Source organism: Tyto alba, unplaced genomic scaffold, assembly GCF_018691265.1.
Source record: "Tyto alba isolate M040663 unplaced genomic scaffold, T.alba_DEE_v4.0 Super-Scaffold_23, whole genome shotgun sequence".
Taxonomy (NCBI): domain Eukaryota; kingdom Metazoa; phylum Chordata; class Aves; order Strigiformes; family Tytonidae; genus Tyto; species Tyto alba.
In genome coordinates this window covers 1,311,477-1,334,905 of record NW_024881297.1, presented here as the reverse complement: position 1 = coordinate 1,334,905, position 23,429 = coordinate 1,311,477, and the positions used below count along the sequence as shown (strand labels likewise).

General features: G+C 40.2%; 1 protein-coding gene across 10 annotated transcripts in view; it reads right to left on the bottom strand.

The window, feature by feature from the left end:
- WRN (WRN RecQ like helicase) overlaps nucleotides 1–23,429 on the bottom strand; it is a 47,390-nt gene that overhangs the window by 22,188 nt on the left and 1,773 nt on the right. For 5 of the 10 annotated variants that reach the window (XM_032992263.2, XM_032992281.2, XM_032992255.2 and 2 more), the window contains exons 2-19: nucleotides 23,230–23,344; nucleotides 21,341–21,456; nucleotides 20,272–20,417; nucleotides 17,343–17,491; nucleotides 14,929–15,078; nucleotides 12,914–12,986; nucleotides 11,846–11,957; nucleotides 10,855–11,266; nucleotides 10,101–10,181; nucleotides 8,721–8,865; nucleotides 7,410–7,485; nucleotides 6,321–6,388; nucleotides 5,851–5,959; nucleotides 4,079–4,147; nucleotides 3,464–3,546; nucleotides 2,210–2,316; nucleotides 1,279–1,466; nucleotides 208–385 (exon numbers count right to left, since the gene is read on the bottom strand). In XM_032992263.2, coding sequence (XP_032848154.2) covers nucleotides 208–385; nucleotides 1,279–1,466; nucleotides 2,210–2,316; nucleotides 3,464–3,546; nucleotides 4,079–4,147; nucleotides 5,851–5,959; nucleotides 6,321–6,388; nucleotides 7,410–7,485; nucleotides 8,721–8,865; nucleotides 10,101–10,181; nucleotides 10,855–11,266; nucleotides 11,846–11,957; nucleotides 12,914–12,986; nucleotides 14,929–15,078; nucleotides 17,343–17,491; nucleotides 20,272–20,417; nucleotides 21,341–21,456; nucleotides 23,230–23,344 — 2,377 coding nt within the window. Of the gene's footprint in view, nucleotides 1–207; nucleotides 386–1,278; nucleotides 1,467–2,209; nucleotides 2,317–3,463; nucleotides 3,547–4,078; nucleotides 4,148–5,850; nucleotides 5,960–6,320; nucleotides 6,389–7,409; nucleotides 7,486–8,720; nucleotides 8,866–10,100; nucleotides 10,182–10,854; nucleotides 11,267–11,845; nucleotides 11,958–12,913; nucleotides 12,987–14,221; nucleotides 15,079–17,342; nucleotides 17,492–20,271; nucleotides 20,418–21,340; nucleotides 21,457–23,229; nucleotides 23,345–23,429 lie in introns of those variants that run through there. The other 5 variants (XM_042797157.1, XM_032992299.2, XM_042797158.1 and 2 more) reach the window with 4 other exon arrangements.

Genomic DNA, 23,429 nt, shown 5'->3' with positions numbered 1-23,429 from the left:
TCAGATGCTATGCATTTTTAAGAGACTTACTAAAGGAATTTGAAACAAGCCAGGAATCCCATTACTGTCAGCAGAGACCAGCTATTTCTTTGCCCAGAACTGGAGACAGAGTAAATGGGAAACACATGCTGATATTTCCAAATTCCTTCGTCTACCAGAAACTCTGCAATTATAAATAGGACAGAGTAGACTTAGTTTCCTACATACCTGAATTTCATCCCTCATGAACTGGTGATGGGTCTCTCTCCTTTGTTCGATTTTCATACCAGCATGATATGCACTACAGGTCACACCGAGTTTCATCAATTCGGACACAACCTGTTCGGTCGCCTTTCTCGAAGGGCAGTAGATGATAGTGGGGCCTTCAAACTCATAGGCAGAACTGCTATAAATATTAGCAACATGTGAAGATACAGAATATAAGAAGCCACACTTCTCCAAAAAGTCCAACTGAACCTAGCTGAGAAGACAATGTGGCTTTTCCAGTTCACCTTCTTGGGGCTTTAGAAATTGAAACACATTTTAACCAGTCCACTCGTACACAGATTGTCTGTCCTTTGGAAAAATGGACTTGGAAGCTACTCGGTGCTCTTAGGTTTATTTTGCAAAACACAGATTTTGGTCTCTGTAGAAGCAGCAGGATAAGGCCTCCCAATTTCCTTAAAGTCATCAGGAAGTATGCTTTTACAGCTGTCACTGTCGAAAGGTCTACAATTACGTAACAAGGTGCAAATGAGCGATAAATTAATTTACATTGCTGCAGAGCCACACATTGTAGCTTTCAACAAGGAGAACAGGGCCAGAATGGGTTTACCACTGGGTCTGCTAACAGGAAAGGACTGCAATTCTTCTGCTCAGATTACAGTTATTTTCTTCAATAAAGGTATCACAGATTTATAACACTCACACACATTTTGTACAATACCGTCTGGAGAGTTACCCACCAGCCAATCCATTGCCATTGTTCAAATAGCCATGTCAGCAAATCCTCTGAGGATCACAGGATCCTGAGGATCCTTACATCAGCAACATGCAAACAGTGAGAGTCCACTGCTCCTTGCCTCAAAAGCCTTTTTTTAAATTGGGAGAAGGGGGTGGGCACAACGACATGACACAACAGGCGACTAGCACGGTATCAGAGCCAAGCTATGGAGAAAGCCCAGGCTCCTTCTCACCAAGTCAGTTTAAGACTGCTACCAATTCTTAGTACAAACTACCAAAACTCCAAAATACCAAAGTATATCTGAGCAATCAGCGAAAACAGGCTTAAACCCTTACCTTCCTTTCCTAGTAAGGAACTGCTTCAAATCCCTGAGAATATCTCCACTCTGTCGTCCAACTTCTAAGAACAGGTTAGGTCTGTCAAAGCTAGTACACATGACCTGGGGATTCTTCAGGTTCAGACAATTCACTATGTCTTCTCTAATCGATGGACTTGCAGTTGCAGTTAAAGCAACAATGGGAACCTGCAATGAAAAGTGTAAGAAAAGGTCTGAGTGCTCTCACTGATGTTTTTTAAACCAAAAAATATCATGAGACAAAACTGAAACAGCATGTGAACAGGCACTTTAATCTGTATATGATCACTGGATCAGCTCACCCATTTGAAAAATATCGTTAATATTTAGCTTCCTAAAGCTTTGGTCTACACTGTTCAGGAGAGCAGACAGGGACAGAACACTGTTGAAAAACAAGGTTTTATTCTGAATGTGTGCTTGCTTTAGTTACATCTTCAACAAGTCTACAGTAATGTTCTGATGTGGTTGGCTGAATTTAGGGACCATAGGACAAAACTTCCAAGAGCAGCATGTGAAGTTTGGGTACAAATTTTTGCACTTATGTGATAAATGCTTGAGAAGTGTCTAGAAATCAGTGTTGCTTGTTACTGCAAGCTACTCAGCCAGCCAGTTTAAAAAAATAAAAATCCCTCAATATTAAACCAGAAGCTTAGGGACATCATCTTCTACAGCACAAGGATCTAACAAAAATTTAATTTTCAGAAGTTTCTGGAAGGCCAGGTTCAGAATATTCTTCATTTAAGCATTTGGGAAAAAACCCACAAAGCTCAATCACTGACAGGGACTGCATAAACTCCAAACCAGCATGGTAAGTAGACCCAAAGAGCAACATGGAAAGATTGGTATTTCAAGCTATCATAATAAAATATGAGATAGTATTACATTGGAAATCAAACATATCAAAACCTCACCGATGGCAGAGCCTTCTTTAATGAGCCTAAACTTCTAAAGGAACGTCTGAAGTCATGGCCCCACTCGGAAATGCAATGAGCTTCATCAACAGCTATGAGGGTAATACCTGGTGGGCACAAAACCACAGCATTAACACAAGACAAACCAACATGGGAAGTGACAAAATACAGACACCCTATTCTGCTCAAATTCAAGCTTTCCTGAGAAGGCACCAGCAGTCTGCCTAAATTATTGTTTCTAGAACGCCTTCTGTTATACTGAGTCCCCAAACCCATTTTTCTAACAGCCTCTTTTTTAAAAAGGCCCAAGAGCTTTTACAGACACCCCTACCACTATCTCTGCTTCCTTCTCAAAGCTCCAAATCCCCAACATCCCTCACAACGTGTCAAAATCTTGAGCTACCTCTGACAGGACCTTTTGCCACCCACTGCTTCCCAGACTTTCTTAACAGTCACAAATGCTGATTACAGACGTCATTAGTTTTATTTTCTGGGTTGTAAAACAAAGCCCGAGTGCCTCAAGTCTTCAGTGAAGAGATAATGAAACTCCAGAAAAATGCAAGGGCAGAGGGGCTAGATGCCCTTGGAAAATAACCTTACATTTTCTGCATCAGAAAAAACACTCGAGTACAGATACACCATTCTAATCTGCATGTTCAAAGCACCCTAGTGTCAGAGAGGCCAAGCATACAGTTTCTTGGGACTCTGCAAATTCAGATGACACGCCTCCTCCTCAATAGTCCTTCCTGCCTACAGCACTAGAAACTCAGTTCCTTAGTAAAAAAAAAAAAAGTTTGATGTTAACATGCCTTTAATTTACCCTACCAGGACAGCTTCATCAGCTGCCTCATCTTCTATGAAAAGAGAACTTTTAAGATGCACTACAGTGTTTCAACACACAGTTTCTTTCTTACCTTCTGAGAAAGTTCAGAGAGATTAGAATACTTAAAAGGCTAAAATATTTAGTGATATGTTTCACTTACTGTGATTTAGAGATCAGTGTTTTTAGCACCTCTGTTCCCAGTAAACTTTAACATTCCCGTACCAAGACCACACTGAAGGCACTACTCATATGATATTTTTTTCATCAATGACAGGATCTTCTGACACCTTTTACTGGCAATCACTACACTAGCCTCTGAGCTCACTAGTGGTAAGAAATTGGTGAAAAATGTTCAAGCATTAAAAAAGTTTAAATGTAATAATCAATTTAAGCTGTCTGCCAACTCATCCACCGCCTTACCCTCAACTTACCGATAGTTTGGTCAAGATTCTGAAGCAAGTCTAAGTTCCCCGAACAAAACTCTGGAGTCATATATATGACTCTGTACTGACCCCTGAAACATCAAGCAAATACACTGTCACAGAAGGAAAAACCCCAGACAATTCAGGCAAATGAAACAAAACCATGATTGTCCAGAAGATGTAAATGAGAACAAGTACAGACTTCTGAATAGGGAACAAGTGGAAGGAAGTAAAGACCATAGAAAGCATTCCAGAACAGTAGGAAAGCAAGGCAGTACACAAGGCTAGAGGAAAAGGAGTGACAGCAGAGAGATTTACTAGCCTTTAGAACAAGAAGGGACTGTTGTGAGACCTGTATTTGTCACCAAGTCTAAGACCTATGTAAAATCATGTATACATCACAACATAAAGCTGAGTCAGCAAGCCCCATCTCCCCAGCCAGAGGGCACAAGAGGGTGGCTACAGCCTCCCACACACTCCACCCAGGTGAATGAAAGTAATATCACCAACTCCCAGGTTCCAGGTCTGGGCCAAAATAGAGTTTTAGCAACAACGGATCAGGGAGACCTAACAAATACAGCTATGCCAGATCCTGCAGCCTCAGAAAGCTTAGCTAAAACTTACGCTTTGATGCATTCTTTGATGTCTCTCGACTGAGCTGAACCAAGCAAGCAAGCTGGAATCCCTGACATTCTGCAGAAATAAAAAGCACAGTTGTTAACAGATTTCCTCTCAAGGCTTTCTGCCTTAGCTTTCAGCCTATGCTGGCACTTCATAAAGGAAGTTCAAGCTGCAAGGTCAGAGACTACTTTATTCCAAGGATCTTTGTGGGGTAAAAACTTTTGAAGCAGCAAGAATGGTCAGTGGCTATTCCTGCCACTCAAATGCTCTTTTGCTTCCCCTCCAGCTGTCCCCCACAACACACACACTTGATTAGTACAACAAGGAATTGGAGAAATAAAGACCATTTTCCTTGCACAAGAGCTAAGATGACTAAGAAAACATCTAAAAGAAGAAAATACGGTAAGTCTATTTTCTTTAGCTATGATCTGATGCAGTTTATTCACATTTGGACGTAAGCCTTACTAGCTAACAATTTTCTGCCTCACCTTTCAATCTTCTGTGAGCTAGTGGTGCTGCATCTGCTGATTTTCAACCTGGTGGCTGCTTTTTAATGACAAATTCAATAATTATGCTTACTAGCTCAGCCACTTCATATTTGACCTCTTTCAGGACCCCGCAACCCCTGTGCTCTTAACTTGGCTATTTACTGCATTTTTATTACAGCCCTTTGTTTCAATAGCTTCTCCCCCATCACTGCTCTGCGTTTCAGTCCTTGGCAGAACTGCACCCAGACTGACAAACAAATTACTGAATTGCATTAGGTTGTAGAAATTCACTCTCCTCAGCCTTCAAAATGAATGACCCACTGAGAAGGTAGTGAATAAACCATTTCCACAGAGGAAAACTTATAAAAGCCAAAGAATCAGCTGAGTACATATAGACACCCTGCTGATTAATACTCAGTCTAGGAGCTGGCTATATAACCAGCGTAGGCTGTCCAGTCATTCATCTGTGCACAGTCATGATGTGCAGCACAAAATACGACACATAATTGATGGTCTTTACTTCAAAAAAATCTTCATATCCCCGCTTTCACAAAAGGCCTGTTCTTTCTAAGTTGGACAAGGCAGGAATGAACTAGACAACTCAGCACGATTCCCATGGCTTAAATGAAAAAAAAAAAAAAAAGTCAGAAGTGAATAGCTGTTATAACAGAAAGCAAGTACGCATAGGGAAAGCATTATCAAGTATTAAAATCAAAGAGGCGACACCTATAACTGCTCATGTACGAGCAATTCAGTGTCATACACCAGTTCCCCCATCAGATCTTTTAAGAAGGGAAGAGGCCAGGTGTTTGGAGACCACTCCACTGTCCACCTTAAAAGTCTGTGCCATTACTTTGATCCAAACAGCTTCCAGCTTCCAGCTGCCCGCTGTTCAGATGTTATTTCTTAGATCCAAAGGAAGCCCTACCAAATTTTGACTTAACTCTCACAGGCTGAAACAGCCTGTGAAACTCCTCCATCAGTTTGGTCTGTGCAAAAAGGGCCTCTGAATCCAGGAATACTTGAGAAGGATCCACCTTCAGGAACCACCCACCAGCGCAGATCATTTGCTAATTCAGCCTACAGTTCATGTAATTGGCAAATCCAGAGATTTTACACTATTTACACAGTTTGCATGTGTTCCTCAAGAAACATATGCTTTACAGCTAACACACAAACAGCTTGCTGTACAAAACTGCAACCTTAAACACCAAGAAATGCCACAAGCAGAATCCGTGGGTTTCCATAAGCAATACAGCAGCAGCTTGTTACTACTGTGTTACTTACGTCAGCTGCAGCACCTGGTCCTCCATCAAGGAGATAAGAGGACAGATGACAATTCCTGTACATCCAGTGTAAACTGGAGGAAACTGGTAGCACAAGCTTTTTCCATAGCCTTAAAGAAAAAAGGCAGAAGTGAAGCATCATGCTTTCTATGCAACGATGACATACAGCTACATAAGACAATTCTAACACCTTGTCGAGCCCTAAAAGGAAGGCCATGTTTGTTCTGCTAGCAGAGAAGCAAAGATGCGAGATAAATATCGTCAGCATCTATTTGATACCCCTCTCTACGTCAAGGTCAGTGACAAAGGCTAGGACAGAAAAACAAGTAGCCAGCACAGCTGGCTCAGACTTAGTTTCAATCAGGGCATCCTGTTCACAGGAGCCACATGGGCAGTCTCCAACTTTGAGTTCTACTCTCCCCAAAATGGAAGATCTTTTTTGCTGCCGCTTAGGATGTAAAGGTAACTTACCAGTTGCCATGACAACAAGATTATCTCTTCTGTCTTCTAGAACAGAATTGATCACTTTCCACTGGACCCTTTAAATTAAACAAAGGGGAATATTTTATTTTTGTCACCACACGTAACACGGAAATTTTCTTAAAATGCATACTCGGTTGAATTTCAGGTTAAAGAAACACTTTTGGCTGTCTTTGACAGTTGTCTTTGCACACTGCAATCACTCAAACACTCCAACTACTGCAGGTAGTACCACCAGTGTTACACTGGGGATCTCTAACAGGACTAAAGCGAGCAACATTTGATGCAGTCATTCACAGAAGATCACAAAACAAATCATGTGTCTTGTATGTTAATAACTGACCTACAAATACTGCAAAAAAACTACAGTTATCTTCAAGGCAGAATGTTCTAAACAGGCCCTTGATTTTGCCAAACCATTTTTCATTCTTTTGTGGTCTCACATGTGCGGTCATCTAGAAAAAAAAAAAAAATCCCCTCACCCCTGTTTCCAGAAGTTTACCGAATATTTGAATAGAATAAAACAGCTTCCCCTCAAGAGCGGCTCTTAAGCTGTGTCTTGCACAGAAAGCATTCCACCACCAGTCATCCAGGAAGATTTCATCCCACTCCCACTGAAGTCAAGAGCTGTAACAGCAGTGCTTGAGTACATCAGCACATACTGCACTGAGATTATGCCACAACAGATAAAAGCCTGTAGCTCATTAATTAGAGCCACATAACAAAAGATAACCAGACTAAAGAAGTTTATCAGATAGAGAATAACATCTGTGCAGTTTGTTACTCTGTTTAACACACCTGAACTGGACCTGATACAATAAAGCTTTGATCACAGCAGGTAAGCCATCAGAAGAGTCAAGAAACTGATCCTCTACTGCGAGAATACAGTGTTGTAATTAACACTCCACAAGATTTTGACATCTTGTTGTGATAAAGGCTGCTTTTCTTCTCCTAGGGATTTTGCACAGGTCTTAGTCTGTTAGTGGTTTTTAAAGTAAGTAGTAATAAGAATCATCTAAGTTGAAAAAAGGGAAAGAAAACGAATCCTAGAGTGTACATTTTAACAGAAAGTACACTTACGGTTTAAAAGAAGAATGTCCAAAATATGTCTTCAGACATGTGATGTGGCTTTCAACAGGTACTGGCAGCAATGGATCTTTAGTGGGAGAGAGGAGAAAAAACCTTTATCTGTGATTAAATTTTAAAGAGACAAAGCACTGTCTTGACAAACAGTCTGCTCATGGTTAGTGATGCCCAGGGACTAGGATTTGGGCAAGTCCATTGAACAGAGAGACACTGAGCTCTGAAGATATTTACAAGCTAAAATAAAGGATTAAAAAAGCAAACAGGCTCCTCAGAGACCCTGCATGAGGAAGAGAACATATATGGCCTGATTAATGCGATAATAAATCAGTAGATATTGTAATGCACAGCTGTGTTATTTTGAACATGTTCAGTTGAGGTACTAGAGATGTTTTACTAGGCATGCCTTTAAGGGCCCTACTAAAGTTACACTAATCAACACCCAACACTACAAGTCGCTAACAAAGTCATGGTCCAAAATTACATACTAGGGGATCTTGATCTTGCTGTGAGCACTGAAGAAACATAGTCAAGATCTTTGTTGAAATTTATAATTAACATTCAGCAGTAGAAAGCACGACATTTCCAACTAGTTTTTGTCTGTTGGACAAGTACACGTTCCCTGAAACGGCCTGTCTGGCTACTGTTTAGAGAGATGAAGTGAACAAAGAAACAGTCAACTCATTGGTCCCAATCTAGAAGCCCACATTCTGCGTGGAAGAAGCAAGCAGTTTTTTTCCTGGCTGATGCTGTTACTTTCAGTTACAAGGTCCACAGCCTAACTTACACAACCAGGGAAGGAAGCCTTCACACAGTGACAATCCAAACAAGCCAAGGCGTATTTCACCTCACATTTCAGCCTTTCCCCCGTATGATATGTCTCTACAGGGCCAGCTCCAGAGCATTAGGTCAAGATCACCTCCAAGCCATAATTTTGTAAGAATTCTACCACAGAGCAGCAGTAGTGGGACAACAAAACAAAAGCGTCTAGTGGAGGTACCATCTTCCCCTTTGCTGTTTCCTGAATAGGTCCCCTCATGTCTGCATGACCTCCAGATTGCCAGATCAGTTTTACTCCCATTCATCATACATAATGTCTACTGATCGTGGCAGGAGTCAGCTATGCTTTGCCAAGGACACTTTTAAGCTTTCATCTCGACACACAGACAAGTACTCCTTTCAAAACCTAGAAGAGCTTTAACTTTCTGCTTTAAGAAACCAAGCACAAAATGTCGCCGTGCTTCCACATCTGCTTCAATAGACAGTGAATCTGTTTTATTTAATCATGCACTATAACTTAAAACGTACCCAAACGTTCCTCCTCCTCTTCCTCAATGCCTTCATCCTCATCACCATCTGGTAGAATGTTCAATTCCGTATCAGGAGTTTTCCTGGCTTTATCAGACTCTCTCTCAGTTAAAACTCCTTTGGATTTGTCAACATCTTCTAAAGACTGAGAAATCAGGAGAAAGTTATTTCAGAACATGAAAGGGTAGATACAATGCATGTCTAAGGTAATATAAGGACACATGAATTTTAATCTACTTACGGCATAAAACGTATCTATTGGCACACAGCACAAAGAAAAGCACAATGGTGAAACTACTTTGAGTAGCATTCAAATTCCAAGAGTCACTTCCTGGGTACCATTACAATGGCTTTTGTTTCCTCTTTGCAAAACAGTCTTTGAAATTTTGGGGGTTTGGGCTTTTGTCTGTGGGGGTTTTTTTGAGGTTTTTTTGGTGGGTTTTTGTTTGTTTGCTTTGTTTGTGTTTTTTTAGTTTTTTTTTTTTTTAACTTTCAAGTAGATGAAGGCACAATTTTCACCGAGCAGTGACTTAAGAGGCCAGTCACAAAGACAGACACAGAAAGGATGGGATCCCAACGTCACATTACACTGTTTCCAAACCATGGTACTCAGAGGAACGCTAACTGAACCCCTTGCACACAAGTTAGTTTTTTTGACCAAAATAGCATTTATAGAAGATTGACATGCAGCACTGAGAACCATCCAGGGGAGACCTGGCCCTTCCCTAGAAGGAAATTCAACTTTTTCTCCAGGCCTTTGACTCTTGCTTCCTACTTAGCTGTAAGCAACACACTTAACCTTCAATGTGTCCAAGCACACACATACTTGTGACCGCTCTGGTGGAAGTGTTCAGTCACTTGACTTGAAATACCTATAGCACACCCTGAGGTATCAGCAGAAAAGCCAGGGTAAAGCAAAATAGGAGTCAACATCTAAATCTCCTTTTCAGGAAATAAAAGTTATAGCAGTAAAAACACTTTGAAAGGGGCCTGCAAAATATGGCTACAAAGCTACTTGAGCCCAGGTTATCAACACCTGCAGTGCACAAACCGCCCTGTCAGCTCAACCCCTTGGACAAGGGTTTGATGCATGACACTTAGAGCAGATCAGTTTATAAATTATATTCTACACAAATGCACCACGTGGGTGGTTCAAGTCCAAACTGGAATAGTAAAGATGCAATAGGTTGCAAGTGGTATTGAAGTCTAACACTTGTAAATTGAATTCTTTAGGTATCCACACATTCACGTGTCTTCTATCCACCCTCTGTAAGCAACACTGTTTTGCTTCATATTCCCTCAACTACACTCCACTCCACTGTGACCCAAGAGCACAATCATTACAAAAAGAATTAAAACACAAAACCCTGAGGCACTCACTTTAAGCATCTCCATTTCCAGTTCTTCATCACTCTCAATGACAGAGGAAATATTTTGTTCATTGTCTGTGGAGCATGCCTCCTAAGGAAAAAGATAATTATTTTCTTGTTATCAGCAAAATTATTTCTTTCACCCACAACCTTTCAACTTTCTGTACATACTCTAAACCACTACTCTGTATACTTTTACTTCTTACCAAAAACAACTAAGCTCAACATTCAGCTCTGAAGCCTGCCCATTAAAAAAAAAAAAAAGATCTGAAAGAAATATTAGAACATAACAAGGCCCTGTAGTAAGAGTCAAAACTAGTAGTATCACCAGATGTGTGAAACACTTGAAACATAAGGAAATTATAATTTGATTTGAGAGGCATCAATCTACATTCAGCAGTCACTAGGACTGCTATTTACAGATCCCTTAGAAAAAGATCTGCTTTTTATTCATGACCAAGCTGGAGATGCTCAAGTGGAGAATTTATACTGTAAGACATTCTTTGATGACATATTAGCAGCTGAAAGAGGAAGACTAATCAGACTATCTAGAGCTTCTGCATTCAGTCCTAATCCTTACAACCACATGACTGAAGAGCAGCTCAGTGCTTGGCTACCTCCACAAATATTTTCCAGACTGAGTCCTTCTTCCAGCCGACCTTAATATTCTCTCAGGAATAGAACTTCTTAAAATCTTGGGGGAAATTAAGGATGAGATCACCTCCTCTGCTGAGTGTCCACGACTAATAAGGACTTCTGATTACCTCAGGTACAGCTTTGTTGACCAGTTCTTTTGCAGCCTGATGTTCCCAGATCTGAAGTTCTTGCTCAGTAATGTCTAGAGACATGAAGTCGTCTCCATCTGCTCTGCCCTTAGAGCTGGCTGCTGCAGCCCCATTGTCCACAGTAGTGGTACCTCTCTCTGCCTCTTCTTCATTACCATCTCCCTCCCAGAGGCCAGCTAGTGTGGCATCAGAGCAGATGTTGAAGTCACCTTCAAGTTGTTTAGCAAATTCAGGCATTTCAACTTTTTGCACTGCATTTGCTGACTCTGGTTCAAGATATGTTGGAGTTGCGCCACAGCTCCTCTTCGGTACAGAAGGGGAACCTGAACCAAACAGCATGCTTCTTAAAGCATTTATATTCTCTGATACATCAGCTAGTATTTCTGCAGCCCTAGAAGGTAAAACAAGAAAGTTCAACCAAAATAATGAAGGCAGTTACTACATACACCTTAGCCATAAGCAGAACTAAGGATTCTGAAGTGTCTGTTTCTCCAGAGAGATTTTGTCTGGAACTTCACATATAAAGGCTCATCACTTATATGTAACTGGCATTACACTTCTGTGAGAAGAAAATTAAATTTCAAAGAAAATCTGTACAGACCCTCCAAAAACACTGTTTGTGACATTGCCCCCAGGCTCGTATCAAGTCTCCAGACTTCTAGTAGTTAGTCACACAAGAGTCCCAAGTATTTATGAAAGAAGGTCTTGCTGCGCATTTCAGCAAGAAGAAACAGATTCAGCAAAGTTCAGTGTCAAACCCATTGCAATTAGACCAGTGATAACCTATGTTCCTATGCATAAAGACAGTATTTTCCCATCAAGTGTACTGTGCTTTCTTCTCTTGGAAAAGCACACCCAGATAACAGATTGCCGTTCACACGCATGTATTTTGTTGCATGGGACCTCAGGGATCACGAACAAAACACTGATCTTACAGGTAGATTAGAGATAGGCTGGCAAAAAATCTGACCTCTCCAAATTTTCAGGTTGTCCAGAAAAGACAGGGATGTGAGAAGCCAGGTCCTTCATCTCTTCAGCTAGCGAAGTCAAGCGTTCCTTCACACCATCTGACAACGTGTCATCTATAGGAAGTGCCATCAGAGTTATTTCACAGTAATTGAATCCAACATGCATACGTAAGTAAGTTCCATTCAAGTAACTGCATTTCTACAAGATCCACAACCAATAAGACAGCCTTTTCCAGTGATTAAAAGTGAAGTACATGGATTCAGGCCATGCTTCCATGTACTTCACCACTGCATCTCTTCCAGTGGCCCATTACATGTGGTCAGGGAAACAGAATACAGAACAAGACCGTTACAACATGATCCTTCCCCAGTATACCCTCCAGCTTCCAGAAAAGAGCTGCCAATACAGAGAGGTTGACAAAACCAAAGCCAAAAAATCGTACCTCATTAACAGGATAGTACTGACACTTTGGTCCTTGATAGAAAAGTAAAATCCGGCCAGTACAAAAAGGAAACAAACTTCCCCCCACCTCTTTTTCAACCATAAGCGACATGTAATACTTAACCTCCTTACGAAGCATGGAACTGAACAAAAACTAAGATTTTAGAACGACTTTTCAAATCAAGTAAAAAATGCTATGCTGCTCTAAAAAATTTTGGTCCTGTTTATACACCTCAAAAAAAGCATTACTTCATAACATGTATTTTTTTTGTGGTCTTATTTCTTCTTAAACTAGATCTTTGTCCCTGCATCAGCAGAATTGAAATTAACTCACTGAAGTGTTTCCATAAACAAACTGGAATGACAGTAGGAATTCTTAACATCTCCATGTACAGCAGAAACAAATAGCATACCAAGACTGCAGTCCTACATCACTATGGAAAATAGTTACATAGTATGGTAATACAGATCATTTAAGAGCCTTTACAGTCTGCTCTCTGGAAGCAGTGTCTAATCACCAGGAAGCCAGACAATCCTGACACAAAGACACTAGGAAAAAAAACTGTTGGGAAATAGAATAGTCAGTTGTACATTGACTAAATTCCTTATGCTTGAATGTATAATTTACCTCTTCTTACACAAAATAATTTCCGGTCACTGTCACTCATATTTTTCAGTTTTTGATAAATGATGAAGCCAGCCTGCAAAAGAAAGGAGGAAAAAAAAAAAAACAAACAACAAAACTAGTACTCAGTACTCTGCAGAGAAACACCTTAGACACTAGACAAAAAAACCCCCATGAATTAATTCAAACCAGGGCACGAATACATTGCAAACATGAAATTCTGAGTTGTTGGCCCATGCCGTACAACGGTCAATAGTCTGCCTTACTGCACTGTTCATCACAACCATGTTACCTTCTATAGAAAGTGTCACAAAAGGAAAAGTCCTGTCTCGGGGTCCACATTGTAGAGGATACTCTTATATAGAACCCAGCACGGTTACCTTCTAAAGTTAGCTGCAAATAGAGAGCTCCAAGTCTCACCATCTGCTCCACCTCATTCAGATTTTATGTAGTGCTCCAAGAGATTCAGTATGAACCTAGTAATATAAATTCTGTTTGCTTAATACTTCCCTTGATATGAATAATAAGTTCTAACAGGAAAATGTAGCCTAAAGCTACGAATGTGCTAATTAGGCTACACATGTTAACCAAAGCATCTTAAAGAGGAAGGAGAAAGAAACAAGTTACTCCTCCATGTTTTCCTGTGAGACTCCAAAAGGCAAGTCAGGTGAACAGAATATAGCAAGAAAAAGGCATTGCCTGAAAAAAGCTGGCTGTAGCAGCTCCACCAGGCACCAAAAATAGAGCTCCTTTCCTTACTGATTTGGGTCTTAACAGGTTCTAAACCCTCCACAGTTTAACATCTAACTAAACTAGAAAATATGCAGTGTTTCCCCGAGTCAGGAAAGAAAGCCGAAATCACCACCCCACTTCCCTTCCTCTGTCTAACCTCATCACAGAAATAAAAGCCTGAGGGGATTTTATTTTGCTGCCATAAAGAACAATCTTCTCCCAGAAAGCAGGCAGCACCCAGCAGCATGTTAGTAAATCCCTTCACAGAACTGCAGGAAAACTTCACTCTGTTCAAAATGGTGAAAAAGCAGAGGCTTCTACAGAGCTACAAAAATTCATATAGAACTAAATTACTTTTCCTGGTAATCCATACTGTGGTTGTGCTGCATTAGCCACTGGAGAAGGTTGTATTTCTTCACAGTTGCTCATTAATTTTATCTCAGATTATATTTAGCAGGATTTTGGATCATAAGCAGCTCAAGGAAAATGACCAAAACCCCATTAGAAAAACACATCCAAAAGGGCTAACAAGCTACAGTTAATATCTGCAGACAAGGGAACCAAAAAATAATTACCCACCCTTCACTTCTGTAAGCGATTATTGTACTTAAATACGCATCAGGCATGTTACACCTATGTGGAATAATGCTGCAAGAATTACTCCATACAGACAGATGTAAAATTCATCCAACTGCTCCATCAAAACTCACTTCTCTGAGGTGACAACTTGAAGTGAGTCCAGATAGATGGGCACTCCTCAGGCAGACTTGGTGCCCGTGGTACTTGGCAGATTCAGAGCACAGCAGAACTTCCAGGAGCTTTGCTTTGTGAATAGCCTTCAGTAAAAAGGCAAATCTTGCAATACGATGAAGCATTAAGAGGTAAAGAACTCATGGGAGGGTCAAGGCTGCTGTGGAATGGAATGTTGATTGCTTCCATCTACATTCAATTTTCTACATAAAATGTTCACCACAACATCCTCTTCAAGTGATCTCAGCCACAAGACAGGTTAGAGAGTCAGGTACGAGCAGCAGCATCTTCAGAGAAGACACTATGAACCTCTAGATGAATACTGAAGTTTAAATACTGGAGATAAGCAAGGAATTGGACAGCAACCTATTTGCTTGGATTTCTACCTTTAAGCATCCCATATCCACAGTGAACCTCAGAGTCTTACTAAGTTCATCATGTTCTATAGCAAAAAGGCATTAAGAACAGCAGCTAGCAGCACGTTAGAGAAGGAATTTATCGACACAGGTGGAATGGTGATCACTTCTTGTACGTACATAGGCATCTGTGGCTGCATACAATTTTTGCTCATCGCTGAGTGGAAACTCTTCCCAGTTACTACAACGGACAGACTTATCCTTCAAAAGCTGCTTGCCAAAAAGGTGTTTTACCAGATCGTTTAGACTCCATATCTCCTTACACTTCAGCTGGAGAAAGAAAAAAAGACAGAGGATTTGTTTAGAGGAAGAAGCAACCAAACCTGGCAAAAATCTATATCTTGAAGCAGTAAAGTGTACTTAATCCCTTATCAGAGTCAGACTGCTCTGGGTTAGTCAGAACAAACTCGTCTCCCAAAGCAGTGACTGTTCTACAGGCCTAATTCTGCTCTCATCATATTAAAAGGTAGTTTGGCCATTTGAACAGTATGTTTCTCTGCCATGAAACTGTATCGTTATGAGGACAAACCTCCATTGTCAAGCTGGAAAGATGGCATTAAGGCCAGATGAGTCCACGCAATGTAAGGTGGTATTGTCACACTACCAAAAATAGGAAATATCTGTACAACATAGTCTCTGGGTTGATAAAATAAAAGCCATACACTTAAACAGCAAGCCCCCTCTCTTCCAGGATTTTTTTTTTATTATTATATGAGTTTCTCTAATTAGAAAGGCAATGTCAAACACCAGGAATTTATTTAATATAAACACAGGAATATTCAAGTCTGCCTATAAGGGTTTTGTCATCTTTCGCAAGTCCAAAACCAAGCACCAGTGAAAGAGCACAGTTACAGACCACGCTAACCACTATTCAGCCTGCTTGGAAGCAGTTAATCAGAAGTCTCTAGAAGTCACCTCACCACAATGCTGGTTTGAATTGTTTTCGTAATTGTACTTGTCAATCACAGTTGCTACATGTTATTGTCTTAATAGCCAGTTTGGAAAACTTCCCTTCAGACCCCATGGATCCAGGACTCGCAGGCACTCCTTCTGCTGTTCCAGCTTGCAAGCACTTGCAAAACATGCAGAACTGTTGAGCGTAACAGCGGCAGTGCAGCATTATCAGCTCATCCCTCAAAATCTGGTATAAAAAAACCAAACCTACTCACTGTTCATTTTAGGTTCCCCCAGCCCTCCCCCTTGTATTCTACCATTATATATAACCCTACTCTTTGTTCTCTCAAGCTTCACTTTCAAGTTTATTTTCGGTTTGTTTTCTCTTTAGCACAATACTTTAAAGCTGCTAGCAGAGATCACGTTGCTTGTCTTCGTAACAAGTTATCCTGGAGTTGGATGCTGGGATGAAAAAAAGGAGGGGGGTGAACTGAGGAAACTCCACCTCTGAAAAGAAACAGCCCTTTATATCATGTGAACAAAACTGTTTAATTTGCACAGCTTCAAACCTACCAGAAACTGAAACTTCAGGGTGGCTCATATGGAGAGCACTGCCCCAAAAGCTGATGATACATCACATTCCCCTCTCCCCCACTGTGTTTTAATTACAGAGGGTACATAAAGCACAGAACAGAGAAAGGTATGAGTAGTATTATTTCTGGGCATAAATCTCTGCCCTCCACCAGGAAACTAGAATTGTTGCTATCAGCCTACCAAACAAAATAATGCGCAGAAGGAAAGAGAAGTGCATGGAGAGACCAAGTACAGATAAGGAAAAGCTTTAAGGGACATGCTAGAAATAAGAACAGTAGGATAATTTGGAAGGTAATGAACCTTTTGCCCTCTTCCTTAGTGTAGGTGGCACAGATCTCCCTACATCAAATGATATCTAACCAAAACACAACTAAACTGAAATTCAGGGTGTGCCAAATGCAACACTGCTTCTAAGCAATGGGTCATCAGGTTCTGGGAAGCTACACCCACATGAAAGCAGAGGCAACACCAACTGCAGAGTCATGGAAACAAAGATATTTCTACAGCTCCAGATTACGTGGAAACACCTCCATATGGAGGACTTCAGGGAAGACCTCGATGCCTCCTTCCAGCACGAAGCAAACCATGGCAGGAGGGCTGTCTCCCTTCCAGCAGGCATCAGTCCTTCACTGCCTCCGGCAGTATTTCCTGCATCTCATTTTAAAGGTTCAGCCATTGCTGGAACAAGTACTCCATCTCCAGCAGAACCCTGACTTGACGCAATCTGGTAATTTTCATCACTAAGAAGTAAAGAAAATGAATCTGCAGTTGAATTAAAAAGCTATGCCTTGTAAACGCAATAGGTTAACAGACCCGAAAGGGGACAAATGATCATTAAGAACTGGCTGACTGAAAGCCAGTACTTAGTTCTACAGACTTTCTTGAGTTCTAATTATTTTTTTTTTTTAAAGTTAGAATGCATCTCTGCTTTACTCTACAGAATACATTTGCTATCGGAATTGAACTCCTATGAAGACAAGGAAGCCTCCTTTCGCATAGTACAACAACAAGATTCCCTCCCACAACAAAAAGGTTTTAAGTTTTACTTTCTCATTAGCAATGTCAGCCAGCTCCACAAAGCTCTTCAGTTTGATTTCAAAGTCACTCATCAGCTTCCATTGATCTCCCTCAATTCCTACGCCAACCTTTTTAATTGTTTCATCTTCGAGCAGTCTTCTGAGTCCCTTGGGAAAACCTAAAATAGATTAAGCCCAAACATGAGAAACTAAATACTGGATGATGCCAGAAAGTCTAATGGAAATAAAAGAATCTTAGCACAAAGGCCATCTGCAAAACTGTGCTTTTAGAGGAAAAGCCCCTGAAGTTGCTCTGTTTATGTGACTGTTCATACTCTAGAAATGACTGGAAACACCAGTTGGTTATAATGAATCATCTGCAGACAAGCAGGAATGGCATATTTGAAATACAAAAGTTTATTCTGCATTTGAAAATAAATCAAGTAAAAAAATTAAACAACCTTATTTCATTTGTCTTACTAATCATTAAATCACATAAAAAGACAACCTCTAACTGAAAATGATATTTTAATTTTCAGAATTGGATGCTCATGAAACCAAATGTAATATTACTTCATTATTTTCCACATTAGTCCTTCCCAGTTTTTGCTCTTTCACATTCCCGGGAAACAGTTTAAACTGTACACATGGGGAATCACCAGGAAAACAGAATCTGTGGAGGCATACTCAGTGCTAACACTAGGCTTTCTCCAACAACAGAATCTGGAAAACAGAATTTGCCAACCAGATCTTCCGGCAAGCCCAGATAAGTCAGTCTTGTAAGATAAAAACCAACATTCAAGGATACGCACAGATGTTAAGTATTATATTTTGATTTATCCCAAACTGATGGCACAGCGATCCTGGATCAAATGGTATTCTCAACTTTACAGGATGGAATAAAAGCATGCAGCTTTCATATCTGGTTTTCTATGGGAGGGAACAGCCACAGACACTTCCTACTTGAACAAAAGCAGCCTTTTTCTCCCCTCTGTGTTTGTTTCCATTTAAAATTCAGAGCATCTTATTTAACTACATGCCTTCAGGAACCCACAGCTGGACACCATGACTTAGCCTGAAGTGTAATTCTAGTACCTATGAACAGGCAGTGCTGTGCATACACATAGTACTTAATATCTGGCTTGGTACCGATTTCAGATTTCACCTTTTTACTACTGTAATAAGTAGTATCACTTTGTTTTACACAACCATCTCCACACTTTCATGGCTACCACTGACACATACAGACATTTTTGCAACTATAGCCACAATCAGCTGTGTTGTGGACTGTGAAGTTGCGGGTCCAATTTAAAGCATTTGAAAATTACTGTGAAAATACCCACAAAACTGTAGTAGCCTGGTGCTGTAAGATGCAGACAAAGTACAACATTGCCAAAGCACTTCAGCCATAATACAACATGGAAAATCCTCTGCAGAGGAGAATACAGTTGAGCTGAATAAAAGCCTGCAACATATGCAGCTGACTTACTGAACAAGGGATTTTCACCTAAGAATACCATCATGAAAACCTTCAGGGATGGGAACTTCCCAGTAGAGGACTTGTGCTCCATTTCCATCACCTCATTTTATCAAAATCAACTGTATGATGTAAAAAGATCTAAGTTCAAGACTATAAGGAGGCCTGAGAAACAGGCCACACTTCCTTACAAATCTATAAGGAAAAAAACAAAGTAAGAAATGGAAAAGTTATATTTATCAGGAAGATTCTAGATATGTAATTTTGGTTCTTCATACACAGTCCAACAACCTTCCACTCTATTCTTCCTGCAGAAGGGAGCATTTATTTCTTCTGCAATGAAAATGATAAATCTTATCCACCTGGCTAATTTTGCTAACATCTGCATTTCTGTAGATCAAATGTATTCTGCATAAGAAGCAAAAATTGGCTGTGGTTCCTACAAAAAGGTTGACATCTAAGTCAGTTCAAAGTGCATCTCCCATTGGCAAGAACAGAAATTTTAGAAAATGATTCAGGAGGAAACACCATCTTCTGCTGTAACACACACTAGCCCGCATGCAACCATATTGAGCATCAACACACAAACATCTTCACTTCTAGAATCAAAATAATTTCAGCTCATTATGCCTCTTCTTCCCTTAGCTTCCTTTCCTCAAATCTCTTTCTTTTGTGCACTTGTACCTTCCTGCCTCCCAGATTGAATAGCCTCCAGCAATTAAATTTTCCACCCCATTTGCTATAAATGACAAAGGATCGAACACCAACATTAAAATTATCGCTATTATACCTCAGCATGCATACCCCAGGGAAATCAGAGACATCTCACAGGCATAGTTTCAATCTAACATTCAAACCAAAGGTTATAAAATTGCAGCCTCCTTCCCCCATTCCTATTTGGAAGCTTTTATTCACATCCGTAATGAATTCAGACTCTGTTGAGCACACCCCTTGCTCTCCCCACAGCTGCATCACACCAGGTATCCAGTATTCTTTCCGAAAACCAATGTCACAAAATGCAGGTATTTGGAACAAACAGCACAACGACCATCATTTTTGAGGGTTTTTTTGTTACTGAAGCCAAATTAAAAAGAAATACATCCTGCTAAATTTAGGTTCGTTGTTTATTTTGGCACTAAGCAGAAGGCTCATTATATGAGCATGGAATTAAGTTTTTAAAACTGAATTAAAATTTCTATTCCCAAAGAAAAATAACCCTCAAGTAAGATTATTTTGCTCTGTTCAGAACCCAAAATACTATATGTCAGCACACATAGCAACACTTGGGATAAGGTCCCCTTCATATTCAGAGGCAATACTCTGAGAATAAATCCCTTTATCATAGGTGGGAAAGGGGAGAGGAACAGATTTTTACAATCCAGTACAGTGTGAAATATCAGCTCTGGCTTAAGTTCAAACTTAATCACAAGAAACAGAGGGCAACTCATGCCCTAATTAATAAGAAGAGAGCATGTACAGTACCTGACATTGAAGAGATGTGAAACAAATAGCATTTCTCCACAGTTACACATATCTGGATCACAGCTATTTTTGCCATTTTTCCTTTAGTATATGATGGTGGCCATTCAATATCAAATCCAACAGCAGCCCCATCTGATAAACTCTGCCTGAAAATAAATGGATATTCTTCACATTTAAGTGTTCTTCTACCATTATTTAAAATATCAGGTTTAAGTCATCCTATGTAAAGATTATTAAGACAATCACAGGCGCTGCATCTTTCTTTACACACGTACAGGAAGCCATTTTAAAATCAAGACCATAAGGAGATAAAATTCCTGCTGGTCCCAAAAGCTACAAGAAATCCTTCAAACCTTAGCAGATCTTACTGCATACAAGCATCAGTATAGCCAGCTTCAAATAGAAAAGGTGATGGAATAGTTTACATTCCCCTGAAAGCTTGTTCTTTATCTAATCTCACTGCACTGGAAGTTTTGTATAGATTCCACCCCCCCTCCCCCGCCCCCCCATAATATGATCTGTGCTATTCAATAAAGGGTGGGTGTGTGGAAATAATTTAATTGCATCATGAATTTACTACCTTTTCTTCAAACATGCAGTCCCCAGTTAGGAATTAACACATATGCTTAATTTCTCACAGTGCATACTCCCCCGTGAAGTCACTGAAGTTCATGGAGTTATCCATACTGTGAAAGGAAAAGGACCTGCTGTTTGACCCTTTACCACTTCTGCTTAAAGGGACTGCAAGGTCCAGTGATGGCATCTCCCATAAAAAGACCAAATGGGAAACTATTAACTGCATAGCACAACGCAGAGGTATTTTTAAACCACAACACACTGTAGACAAACCAAGGATAATTCACCATCATGAGAAATAGGCTCAGTTTGTACTTGCAGCCAGCAAGACACATTGGCCACGTGTAATAGGACAGCCAACACGACTGGATGTTTTCTCTGGCTGAACTGTTGACCTCTGGACACATAAAATGCACAATCAGCCAGGAGGAGGAGACAGAGGGAAGAGCAAAGTCCTTTTCAAAAAGAAAAGAAAAAAAAAAAGAGGTATTACCTGATATCTTCTGAGATAAGGGAACAGTCCCTGGCTTCGTAGCTGTAAACAACAGAACCACGGAACTCTAGGAAGGGCAGCCCGTCTTCCAAAACACTCTTCTGAACAGTGGGCTTCTGTCGAACAACATTTGGAAGAGGCTCGGTTACCAGCCACAGAGATGTATCAGCACTGCAACCGCTGCCAGCGGCTTCAAAGCTGCATCCCAGCAAGGCTGGCACCCGTGGCTACCGAAACCTTGCAGCAGAACCGTGCTCCCCACGCAGGGCCAGTACCACTGTCAGCTAACAACAGGGCGACACCTCTCCTTTATAAAAACATTTTTGTTGGGTTCATGCCCAATTTCTTTGCTTAACTCCAAGCACTCTGACTGAAATCATGTAGGCCGAGTTTCCACCTCGATTTAGTTTAGTTGCATACTTCCCACCAAAGAGATCCAGGAGCTTTCCAAGAACAAGGTTAGGGAAAATATAAATTTTAAACAGTGTCAAACCCCTTGACACAACTTCAAATGCTGTAGCACTTGCACACCTCAAATTTGATAAAAAAAAAAGTATTAAAAAACAGACAGTCATTTGTTAAGTCATTTTTCAAGTAATTCAAACCTGGTCAGGCTGAAATCCTCTGACATATCTCTATTTCAGTACAGCTGTATGCAATAGCTCGCTTTTCCCATTTCTTGGGTCCCACATTTCAGCCAGCCCCCTTAACCCTGCCAGATATAACGCATGAAGGTCTAAGTAAACTCCACTGATTTAAAACTATGTGCGATATTTAAAAGGACCAATATTCTCCATCTACTGATGAATCCTTGTTTACAGATCGAAGCTTTAAGCGCACCAGGCAAGGTAAAAGGTAACACTCCAGTTGGCATTGTTTTCCCCCCTTTCAGAAGCATATTTACTAAAAGTTACTGATAAACTTACTTGAACTGCAAAGCTTCCGATAATATTGACCTGTCTGAAAAACCTTCAGGTTGATTAAAAATATGCAAGTAAGCTACAATGCCAGTAATAACACATATGGTTAAATATCACACAATGACACTTTAAGAACAAAATAATCTCGTCAACCAAAAGAGGCCACAATACATAAAACAGGTTTTAATACAGTTTCAGAAATAATAAGTTGCCTGAAAGGCTTTAACTGATGTTTTTTAATATCCATGCTACTAATTCTTTCCTCCCCCTTTATGGAAGACTCAGTTCAGCAATTTTCCTTCTGCTTCTTTCATTAATTAGTTTTGTAATTATTAAAGCAGTTTCAGATGTTCTGGGGGGAGGTCCCTTCTAGAGGGAAATTTTATACTGAAACTGCTCATATGTGCAAAAACAATGTCCAAGGACACATTAACATTCTTGGAACACCAGAAATGGACATAATCCTGATGATCAATTAATTCCAATACCTCCCAGCTGCAAAACCATCTGAAATACAGATGTGCAAATGCAGAAAGCCAGGGGGCCTTACCAGAACAAACTCCCCTGTCAGACTACAACTTAAACTCTCAAATTACATAGATGAAAAATCCCCTGTCCTTGCTGGTATCCAGCCCACAATCCTGAGTGAGCAATGCACCAAAAGCTCCCGTATACTTCAGTGTTTTTGTCACCAAAATTCAAGTTTATCAGGAAGAAATTTCTAGAGAGGTAACAGCAACAGCCTCTGGTCAGTATACAATATTTAAATGGAAAAAAAGAGGTACTTTAAGAGGCTAATTCAACCAGAAAGAACACAAGAGTACCTAAATTTAATTACAGTTCATAGGACTAAACAGCTGTAAAGATTCACAAATATCAGAGGCATGGGCCTAACTAAAAGCATGTGGCCCAGTGTTGTTTTATAATGCAGCTTGCTACCAACTAAATTTCTCCCATGTGATGACATACCTTTTTACCACCCAAAACTCTCTCTTGGTTTTGGGTAAGCATCCACTGTGGATATTTATTCTGCAGACTAGTAGTTTGCAAATCCATTTTATTCATTTTCCCCACATTTCTCCTACTTTTACATAAAAAAAGAAAACAAAAATAAAATAGTCAATAGTTTGTATAGAGACAAGCTGCTACTATCATAAGGCCAGAACAAG